This window comes from Plecotus auritus (assembly GCF_963455305.1).
Source record: "Plecotus auritus genome assembly, chromosome: 12".
NCBI lineage: Eukaryota > Metazoa > Chordata > Mammalia > Chiroptera > Vespertilionidae > Plecotus > Plecotus auritus.
The window spans coordinates 44,631,395-44,642,434 of NC_137778.1; the positions used below are offsets into that span (position 1 = coordinate 44,631,395).

An 11,040-nucleotide genomic window follows, 5' to 3' on the forward strand; every position below is an offset into this window, starting at 1 on the left:
AACCAAGAACGGGAAGGTCCCCTGCTAGTTAATGGAAGTCATCGGCACCGGGGCCGCAGGGTCCCAGCTGGGCTCCTCAGCTCGCCTCCGGCAGGTAAACGCCCCCCACCTATCCCGAGCCCGTCCCTCCTCCCGCCGCAGGTGCTGGGCCCCAGCGCTCCCACAGGCCCCTTCCGAGCATGCGCAGGAAGTTAGGCGCCGGCGCAGCGCGCGCGCGCGCGGGGCACATGCGCGGCAGGCAGGGCCGTCCCTCCGGCGCGTGCGCGGCGGGGAGGGCGGGACTTCGGGCGCGTGCGCGGCAGGCAGGGCCGTCCCTAGGGCGCGTGCGCGGCGGGGAGGGCGGGACCTCGGGCGCGTGCGCGGCGGGGAGGGCGGGACCTCGGGCGCGTGCGCGGCGGGGAGGGCGGGACCTCGGGCGCGTGCGCGGGGTCGCACAGTGCCACTGGCCCGCCAGCGACCGGCATGACGGGCTGGGCGCTTGCTGCCGCCCCCGCCTCGCTGTCGCGCCATGGAATGCCTGCGGGGCCTGCCCCGGCTCCTGCCGCGCGCGCTGCGGCTGCTCCCGCGCGGCCTGTGCGCTCCGGCCTGGGGCCTGACCCCTGCGCGCGCCGCCGGACCCCTCGGAGGGAGCTGGGCCGCGCTGCCCGGCGCACAGCGCGGGCCCCGCCTGGCAGGTACGGCCCCGCCCCCATCCCGGGACGCCGCGGTGACCTCGGGCCCCAGCCCGGCCCGTCCTCCTCGCAGTCCCTGGGCAGAGCTCCCGCCGAAGCGCCCGGGGCGCCTTTGGTTTTTAAATCCAGCGTCGCCCTTACTCATCATGACAGCTGGGAAGTCAAGATCGGGCTCCGCCGCCTGAAATACTTGGATAAGTTTCTTCCTTGCGGGCGCGGTTCCGTTTGTCCTGGCAACGGGGTGGGACGCACTGGGGAGACTTGGAGATAGGAAATGCGCCGAGTAAGGGCGGACTTTGGTTTCAAGTGCAGCCGACCGCCGGCGAGTCCGTGCGGCCAGCCGGAGGAGGAACCGGAGTTGGTTGTCTTCACCGGATGATAAAGCGCGACGACCGCCGGCGTTTCCACCAACCGGAGAGCGCGGTGCTAATACCGCCGAGCAGCCAACGGCACTGAAGCGTTAGGCTTCCCCATATCGCGCTGCCGGCAGATACGTGTTCTCAGTTGCATCTCCACCTCCTTCCCCAGCTCCGCGGGGTCTCGGAATGGGTCCACCCCACACTCCCCGGGTTCAGCCCGTCTGATGGTTTTGTTTTGTTTTGTTTTGTTTTACTTTATTTATAATTTGATAGTTAGAGGTCTCTTTTCTAATTCTCACCCAAGGATATTTTTTCCATTGATTTCTAGAGAGAGTGGGAGGGGAGAGAGAGAGAGAGATGGATTGGTTGCCTCTTGCTCGCACCCCTCCCAGGGCTGAGGAACCTACAACTGAGGTCCGTGCATTTGACTGGGACTGGAACCCAGGCCCGCAGGCCCACGCTCTGAGCACTGAGCCAAAGCAGCCAGGGCCCGTCGGATGTTTTAGGGCAAACACTGAGATGCAGACTCTCCTTCCTGGGACCCTTCATCCACGTGTTAGTAGGAAATGCTGATGTATGGGGCGACATTGACCTCCACTCACATGACCCTTAAAATGTCGCTTGCACTTTGTGAAAGGGTAGCCACAGGCCTCGGGGGCTGAGAAACCACACGCATGGCAGACCGTGTCGTGTGTAAGCGGGAGGAGTAGGGTCCGAGCTGAGCCTTCCGCTCTGGAAGCATCGGATAATGGGTAGTGTCTTCCCACCTCCGCCAGGTCTCCCCGTGTTTGTGGCTGTGAACAGTGCTTTTTGTTAGCTGCTAAATGGACCTGGTGATACGTCAGAGCTCCCTGCAACTCAGTCGAGTCACATGGCTTAAATTTATTTTCAAGTAGATTTGCCTTCATTCCAGTTCACCGAGGCCAGCATTCCAGTTCCGGTGGCTAGTTTGCACGTAGCAACAATAAAGTATGTCTGTGGAGAAGAAGTTGGTACAAAGAAGTCACGTCCGTAGGTTTCCTAGTTTGAGTTAAGCAATTCACCCCGATCCTGGAATAATGAGAGGCCCGGGGCACTTGGGACCTGTTTCCTAAAATACCTACCAATACCGTTCCCATGAAGAGCCCTTTAAATTATGCAAAAAAGAATGGGCCTTTCCTTTTCGTCTCCACGCTGCGTTGTACATTTGTTCATCCAGCTCTGAGGTGACTAGGAAGGACAGGGTGGCTGGAATCCATAGTTCTTCTGCCTCGCCTAACCCATATTAAAGACCTTTCCCCGTTAAACCGAACGTAAGTGCCTACAGATAGGAAACTGCACAAATGAGTGTTCCTTCTCCTCTAGGAAAAAGGTCTTAAAAAATAGCAAATCAGTCTGCAGACCACGGACTCTGAGAGTTGTGTCTAGGCCACATGTGACAGCCAGTCGTGTGATTGCAGGGAATTCTCGCATTCATTTTCAGGTGAAATGCACCTGCTGAGAACGTCCGATGTCGCGCAGGCCACGCTCGCCAGCGTAGCCCCCGTGTTTACTGTGGTGAGTACGCGCCGGGCGCCTGATAACACAGAGAGCACTTCTGCGTCGTCTCTCGTCTTGGGGTTGTGCTCAGCCCGTGGGACTTCACTGGCGACTCGAGAGCCCCGGTCAGATTTGTCCAGCAAAGAAAAAGGGCGTTTTAGCCCTTAACTCAGAACCGACTTTAACCAAACAAGGGCAGCAGGGTTTCTATGTGTATGTCAGTGTTTGTGGGATAGCACAGTACCAAGTGCTATGAGACCATACATGGTTTACTGTTTTTATTCTCTCTCTTCAGACAAAATTTGACAAAGAAGGAAATGTGACGTCTTTTGGTGAGTATCTTCAAGTTTCTTCTGCATCATCTCTTTAATCATTGAATGCATGAATCTGACGGAAATCAAGGAATGGCAGGCGGTGCTGTGATCAGAGCACCCTTTGCGTGGAGGGTGCGTGCAGGGAGGGTCTTTGTGCAGCGTGTCCATCCGTTCCGTTGGGGCTGCAGTGCCTGGACCACCCGTGTTCTCCGGGGTGGCCGTCCTCAGGGCCACTCGTGCTCTGCCCGGATGTTAAAGGCACAGAAACACGCTCCCCTCCGTCTCCTCTTCACTCCTGATCCTCAGCCACGCCCCCTGCGTCTGGGTAAGGCGGAGTCACGGACCTCCACCCCACCCACGTGGGTGACAGGAGGTGAGGGCGGGCGCTGGGCTCTGCTGTCACTCTAAAGTGAAGCATCCCTCAGGGTCTGACCTCGGGGGCCGGCTCAGGTCTCCCACGCGCCCCTCCTGCTGGTGCTGAGGTCCTCGTGGAACAACTCGGTGCTTTTGCTCAGTAGCTCCTTCGAAGGCTGTTCTGCCTGGAGCGCTGCCACATCTGTGGTGTGACTGACAGGTGCAGAGGTAGTGTCGCCAGTACCACTGCTTGGGACTTGTCACCAGTCTGCTTTCTCTTGGGGAATAAATTGCATTTTCAGGCAGAGTCTAGTCCAGGGGTGGGCAAACTTTTTGACTCGAGGGCCACAATGGGTTCTTAAACTGGACCGGAGGGCCGGAACAAAAGCATGGATGGAGTGTTTGTGTGAACTAATATAAATTCAAAGTAAAGGAGCGGAGGGGAGAGCAAGAGAACCCTCCGCTCTTTCAGCTCCGTGGGCCGGATAGAACAGCCGAAGGGGCCGGATCCGGCCCACGGGCCGTAGTTTGCCCACGGCTGGCTCTGAGGACTGTTTTCTCGTTTTGTGTTAGTCCAAGAAGAAAGAAAATTGAACCTCTCTCTTCCCAGATTTAAAATATTGAAGACGATAAGGGCGTGAGAAATGACAGAGAATGCAGGTCCTGCTAAACAAAGGTGCCATGCCAGCGCTGGCACGGGGCTGAGTCCCCGACGGGCACGCGTGGTTTTATTTCGGCCCCGGGGCGCGCCTGCACGCAGAGACTTGGAGTGGGAAAAGAGGAGGAAGAATACTAGAGTCGGGCTAGCTTTAGCCTGAGTGTGTTCTTGAGGTAAAGACAGGCATTTAAAACACTCCTGTCGGCTTCGGTTTCTGGTAATAACACAAAACTACCTTGATGGTGGTGGGAGGGTGCCCTGCTGTGAACACTAAGCTCTTTGATTGATTAGACCAGCCACTTCTTTTTCTTGAAAACATTCTTCCACAGAAAGGAAGAAAACAGACTTGTATCAAGAATTAGGTCTTCAGGCCAGAGATCTGCGATTCCAGCACCTCATGAGCATCACCACCAGAAACAACAGGATCATCCTGAGAATGGAGGTGAGGGTCCCTCCCATCCCGTGTCTCCACGTGGCCCGCGGGAGCCGCTGCCTGGCCAGCGCCATCAGCCACAGGTTCAAGTGATTCTGGAACAAACGCAGCTCTGAGACACGGGCAGGGAAGCATGTGGCGAAACAAAGTGAGCAGACCTTTAGTGGTGCGGATGGCATGTACGTGGGTGTAACTGCACTTTTTCTGTATGAAGGTTTTCATCCTAAAACGTTGGGGAAATGTAGAAAGAAACACCCTCTCGGTTTGTAGCACTGAGGCAGCGGCACAGGCTCCTTTCTGCTGCTCTTCTCGCATAACGGACACCGTCTTTGTAGACTACTCGCCTGATCACGCCTCCTCTCCCCGCAGTACCTGAAAGCCGTGATAACCCCCGAGTGTCTCCTGATCCTGGATTATCGTCATTTAAACCTGGAGCAGTGGCTGTTCCGGGAGCTCCCCGCGCAGCTGGCCGGAGAGGGCCAGCTGGTCACGTACCCGTTGCCTTTTGAGTTCAGAGCCATAGAAGCACTCCTTCAGTACAGGGTAAGCCGCCCGTCAGCTCCCGCGTTTGTCCTGGCTCCTTCCTGTCGCGGAAGAAGACACGTGAACAGGCCAGGACAGCGCAGGCGGGGAGCGGAGAGGAGATGCCAGGGATGGGGGACAGCTGTCCGGGCGGGAAGCGCATCTGCTGGAATGTGTGTCGTCATCTCACTGCTGTTTCCCGCCGGCCGGGGCGTGTCTCAGTGCGCAGCTGCCGGGCGCCCGCCGTGCCGTGGGGCCTGAATAATAGTGTACTTTTGACTTCACGCTGATTTATTTTTAAGTCCAAGTCATGTTTTAGTTTTCAGAGAGGTTTGTCATTGGAGGTTTGGACTGTGCTCTGCTTACAAAGAGCGGAAGTATTTACCGAATGGAAGTGGGAGTTGTAACCACGGAAGGGCGGGTTTCCTTGTACTTAACGATCCCCCTCCTTCCGTGACAGGAGTTAGTCCCTCTCAGGCGCGAGCACGGTAACAGCATGGGCCTGGGCCTCTGTCCCCAGCAGACGGGTGTTGGGGCGCCCGGGACAGCCGTTCCTGCAGCCGCACTCGGCAGCGTGACCCGCCGCCCCCGCTGTCCAGACAGTGTCCAAGCCCAGGGCTCGCTGATCCTGAGCATCCCGAAAAGACGGGGTTCTCAGGCGAGCTCGTGTTGCTCTAGATCAGCACGCTGCAGGGGAAGCTGCGCCTGCTGGAGCCCCGGATCCTCGACACGTTGGAGGCGTTGGTGGACCCCAAGCACTCCTCCGTGGACAGGAGCAAGCTGCACATCCTGCTGCAGAACGGCCGAAGGTGAGCGGCCCCGCATGGCCCTGTCCGCGGTCCGCGGTGGCCTGAGCATCAGCCCAGACACAATCCGTGGGGTCGTCACTGGTCTTGGAAGTCCAGCGAGTGCTGCTGATGGTGGTGACTTCCTGTCGGGGTGCCGAGTGGAGGGAAGCGTGACGGGGCAGGAGGGCTGCGTCTGGCTCTGTCCCGGGCCCTGCTTGGGGCTCGGTTCTCGGTCTGCGTGTAGACAGCAGGGCACTGCTGACCCACCCCTGTCCACCGCCTGTGCACGAGAGGGTGACATGTCGGTAGTCCGCGGCGCCATCACGCCTGGCACCTGCCTTCCAGCCTGTCCGAGCTGGAGACGGACGTCGCGGTGTTCCAGGAGGAGATCCTGGAGATCCTGGACGACGAGGAGCGGCTGGAGGAGCTCTGCCTCAGCAAGTGGAGCGACCCCGAGGTCTTGTGAGTGGCCCCCCGGACTCCCAGGCCAGCTCCTTCCTGTCGGGGCGCTGGGCCGGCCCTCGGGCCCTCGGGCTCGGAGCGGGTGGCTCACGCACTCCGTGTCCCACTGTCGTGTGTAGACCAGGGTCAGAGACTCACGCAGACGCTTTGTGACGCGCACAGAGGACGGTGTGCGGGCTTTAAGCACCGTCTCTGTCCCAGGAAGGAAGCTGAGATAGCGAGCTGGGCCGCCAGCAGGCCGAGCAGCAGGAACGGGGACACGCTGTCACCTTTGCTTGTGTCCGGGGCGGGTGTCCTCTGCTGGGCGGCAGCGTGGATGGTGGAGCCCTGCCCCGCCTCCTGGGAGCGGAGAGCTGTGTCGCATCCTCACCGCACCGCTCTGTGCGGGGACAGGCCCCGGGGCAGGGAATCTGCCTTCGTGTTCGGCCTGTGGTTTCAGTTCACTGGTTTGTACTAACTCGCACCAGTCCGTCTGCGTCACACGCCCGGACGTCGCTGTCACGGGTAGTGGGGCTCCCTCCCTGTGCAGCAGGGGCCTGTGGGGGACGTCCCTGTGGTGGTCGGGGTCAGGGGCACGGCCCTCAGACGGGCCCATGACAGACAGACAGACAGACAGGGCAGGCGAGTGGGCTCACTGGGAGCAGGCACCGTGTGCACACGCGGGGTTTGGGGGTGTGACGTGGGGGTCGGGGTTTGACGCGGGGTTTGGGGGTGTGACGTGGGGGTCGGGGTTTGACGCGGGGTTTGGGTGTGTGGCGTGGGGGCTGAGGGTGTGACGTGGGGGCTGAGGGTGTGACGTGGGGGCTGAGGGTGTGACGTGGGGGCTGAGGGTGTGGCGCGGGGGTCGGGGTTTGACGCGGGGCTGGGTGTGTGGCGCAGGGGTCGGGGTTTGACGCGGGGTTTGGGGGTGTGACGTGGGGGTCGGGGTTTGACGCGGGGTTTGGGGGTGTGACGTGGGGGTCGGGGTTTGACGCGGGGTTTGGGTGTGTGGCGTGGGGGCTGAGGGTGTGACGTGGGGGCTGAGGGTGTGACGTGGGGGCTGAGGGTGTGGCGCGGGGGTCGGGGTTTGACGCGGGGCTGGGTGTGTGGCGCAGGGGTCGGGGTTTGACGCGGGGTTTGGGGGTGTGACGTGGGGGTCGGGGGTGTGACGCGGGGTTTGGGGGTGTGACGTGGGGGTCGGGGGTGTGACGTGGGGGTCGGGGGTGTGACGCGGGGTTTGGGGGTGTGACGTGGGGGCTGAGGGTGTGACGTGGGGGCTGAGGGTGTGACGTGGGGGCTGAGGGTGTGGCGCGTGGGCGCTGCTTACGTGGCGCTTGTGATTGGAGTGAGCAGAGCAGCGCGGGCATCGACCACGCCGAGGAGATGGAGCTGCTGCTGGAGAACTGCCACCGGCTGGCCGACGACCTGGCGCACGCGGCCCGCCAGCTGCGGGCGCTGATCGACGACTCGCAGAGCGTCATCTTCCTCAACCTGGACAGGTGGGCGCGGCGGAGGGGCTGCTCGGAGAGGTGCTCCTGCTCTGTGTGGGCGTGGCTCCTGGGGGGGGCAGTGCCTGCGGGCCCCGGGGGCCCGGGCCGTGGGCCGGCTGACCCGACGCTGTCCCGCAGCCACCGCAACGTCATGATGCGGCTGAACCTGCAGCTGACCATGGGCACCTTCTCGCTCTCGCTCTTCGGCCTGATCGGAGTTGCCTTTGGCATGAATTTGGAATCTTCCCTTGAAGAGGTGAGGATGTCGTTTCAGTAAGCTCGGGTTCTTTTTTCACGTTGGGAAGGTCCGGTCTTAAAATAGACTTTAAAAAGGAAGGCTTCCCTGTTCACTCCCCTCGGACATGACATGCCTGCGCTGGCCGTCCGCAGCCCGGCAGGGCTCCACACCCGTCTCCGCGGCACAGACAGCAGGTTTTCGCTTCAGACTGCGTCGCATGGCCGTGCAGGAGGCAGGCCGCGCCCCTGGCCGGCGGCACACCGTGTGGCTCAGCCATCAGCTCCGAGAGTGGGCGTGATTGTTCCCACTGCACAGATGAGAGCAGTGAGGCCAGAAAATGTCAGTAACTTGCCCAGGGCTGAGCGAGAGAATCACTGTTGGACTTGAACCCAGAGACCTGCAGCCCCTCCGTGCTCTGCTTAGGAACGTGGTGTGGCGCTGGCCGGGCTCCGCTCGTCCCTGTCAGACTCCTAGGCCTGAACCCACCCTGCGCTCAGCACACTCTGGCTCGGGTTCCGTGTCCCGACGAGTCCCCCGGGCCGTGTCTCTGGCTGCCGGCCTGCGCTGCCCATGGTCTCCGTCGGGACCCCTGTTCACCTTGAAAAGTGGTCGTTAAAGGAAGCGACCCTGAGGCCACTCCGGCCTCCAGCTGTTCAGTAGCCCTGGGTGCCCTCAAGGTCAAAACCAGACAAACCTCCCCCGGGCCTTGGTGATCCACCCGCACCCCGCTCTCTTCCAGGACCACAGGGTGTTCTGGCTGGTCACCGGGGTCATGTTCATGGGCAGTGGCCTGATCTGGAGGCGGCTGCTGTCCTTCCTCGGGCGGCAGCTAGAGGCTCCTGTGCCTCCGATGGTACGTAGTGCGGGTCCCCGCCGGGGGCAGGGCGGTCACAGCCATGCTGTCACGCCACAGCCGGTGGGGTCTTGACCCTGGCAGTTATCTAATGCCTGGAAGCCACCTCGGTTCCCCCGCCAGTCACGTCAGCACCCCCTGCCTCACGGGCTTAGGGAGCTGAGCAAGATAACGCTGCCCCGGAACCCGGGAGCTGCTTGCTGGGGGGGGGGGGGGTGGCCTTGTGGGGACGAGCACTCAGCCAGGAGACGGCAGTGACCTGGTGCGGCTTCATTACCAAACGGAAATGCAGGGCCAGCCAGCACGGTCACTGGGGAAGACAGAGGTGAGCGCCCCTTCCTCCCGTCACACGGAGGTGACGCTGCTGTCCACGGGCCCCTCAGCGGTGACAGATGGCCTTTCCTCGTAAGAACGACACGACTAACACGCCACTTGCCTGCTGTGCCCAGGTGGCCTCCTTACCTAGGAAGACCCTGCGGGCAGACGGCCGGCCGGACGCGAAGCCCAGCCTCAGGCCGGACGGGCTGGGGTCCAGCAGGAGCGTCCTCACGCCCCGGTGAGCACGGCTCGCACGGCAGCCGCTGGCGAGGCTGAGACGAGCGCAGAGCTACGTTGTCGTCCGAGGAAGGCCCGGCGCAGCGACCGCACTGGGACGGGACCCGCCTTCGGGGCTCTGAGGAGACCCGGGGCTCCCGGTCAGAGGCCAGGACTCTGCTCTGCAGCCGGCAGAGCGGCCTTCTCAGACGGAGGCGGGCGGGCTGCCCGAACCGCGGGCTGTGGCCTGTGGCCTGGACTGGACTTCTCGCGCATCCAGGAAAGGAGCGTCCGGCAGCCGCGGGGCGGAGACGGCCTGTCCGCGAACCTCCTGCTCAGGCGCCGAGGGCTGGCCGCGCACGTCAGCCTTCCCCTCCGCAGTCCGTGCGGAGCCGCTGCCCCGCCTTCGTTTCTTCTCTGCTCCCTTCGCAGACGGCGAATAAACAGGGCGTGGCCCTCTCCCAGCAGCTGTCCGGTTCCACCTCATCCAGCTTTCCGCCCCAACTGCCTCTGTGCTTGGCTGTACCCAGGCCTCGGGAAGCAGAGCTGAAAAGGATTTCCTCAGCTCCTGGCTCTTCGCTGCTTGGTGGTTCCTCGTGGGGGTGGGGGTGGGGGTGAGGGTGGGGCGCCCCCAGGCTGCAGGAGGGGAGACTGGCTCTGCCGTCCCCTTCGCTTTCAACCAGAGCGCGGGTCAGAGCAGGCGGCTGATGGCTGTTCGCCTCAGAGCTGCCGTCCTCGACGCCCCAACCTTTCCTGTCTCTGGAGGTTCAAGTCAGGGGTCCCCTAACCCTACCCTGGCCCTAACCTTAGCCCTGGGCCTCGACTTAACCCTACCCTGACCCTGACCTTCATCTTGGGCCCTAGGCCCTCCGCCCAGAGCTTAAGGTGACCGCCCTAAGGACGGTCCGCCTCTCCTCTTGGGTCCCATCGTCCCTGGGCCGAGCCAACATCCACCCACATACCATTCCCCGGGGCTGGGGGAGGCGACCTCGAGCCCCCCCACCCGCTCCAGCTTCCCAGGCCCCCATGTTTTCGGCGATTCCCGGGACCTGCTCCTCACCTACCTGGGTAGGTGTTTAAAACGCGCTTTCTAGGGCACCACCCCCGATCTGGAGGCCAGCATAGCCACCCGCCAGGGGAGCCCAGATCCCCAGTCCTGCGTCCCTCCAAACAGCTACAGCCTCCCCTCTTCAGCAGCACCCCGTGCCGAGCCATCTCGGCCCCTCCGCCCAGCGGCTCAGCTCCTTGTGCCTTACCCTTCGCCCCAGCCTAACCGTACCCTCACCCAGGGCAGCCCTGCAGGCGGGCGTCACAGGGGCCCGTGCTCTGGGCCCCGCTCCAGAGGACACTGGGAGGCAGCGGCTCAGGCCTCTGCGTGGTTTGGTGATGGGAATAAAACCGCGATCCCCGGCTGATGTGAACAGTGAAGTCTCTCGCGCTCCACGCTGCCGGGGCTGGGAGCCCTGCGGCCGCCCCCGTGGGCAGAGGCTCCGGGGCTCGCGGTCAGGGCTCCGCCAGGTGTGGTCCCGTTCCTGCGAAACGGCAGAGCCCTCAGCTGGGGCAGGGAGCGGGTCGCCCCGAGAGGATTGGGTCTGACTGACCAGGCGTGGCATCGATGGGTGCTTCCTTCTGGAGTGCGCCTGTGGCTTCGGGGAGAGGGGTTTCTGACAGCCATGTCCCAGATAAGAGGGGAAATAGTGCTCCCCTCACAGGGCTGATAAAGGGGCTTCCTGGCGGGCAGTGAGCGGCGGGCCTGCTCGGAGACAGCGGGTTTCGGGTGCCAGCGGCCCGGCTGGGAGACAGCGGGTGCCCCTCACGCTGACACCCCCCACGGTGACAGCACCTGTGCCGACACAGGCTCAGCTTT

At 62.5% G+C, this 11,040-nt stretch overlaps 1 protein-coding gene across 3 annotated transcripts; it reads left to right on the forward strand.

Annotated features, from left to right (window-relative positions):
• Positions 1–375: 375 nt before the first annotated feature.
• Positions 376–9,637, forward strand: MRS2 (magnesium transporter MRS2). 3 transcript variants are annotated; one of them, XM_080647356.1, is made up of 11 exons: positions 376–674; positions 2,493–2,566; positions 2,844–2,880; positions 4,204–4,316; positions 4,677–4,850; positions 5,508–5,638; positions 5,963–6,079; positions 7,405–7,557; positions 7,687–7,804; positions 8,526–8,639; positions 9,089–9,637. In XM_080647356.1, exons 1-11 carry the CDS (start codon positions 509–511, stop codon positions 9,197–9,199), a joined length of 1,308 nt encoding a protein of 435 aa, XP_080503482.1. In that variant the 5' UTR covers positions 376–508; the 3' UTR covers positions 9,200–9,637. The 3 variants fall into 3 exon arrangements, with proteins under 3 accessions (XP_080503482.1, XP_080503483.1, XP_080503484.1); XM_080647357.1 differs by having other exon boundaries at positions 382–674; positions 5,513–5,638; positions 7,412–7,557; XM_080647358.1 differs by lacking the exon at positions 376–674 and adding an exon at positions 1,861–2,041.
• Positions 9,638–11,040: the final 1,403 nt, after the last annotated feature.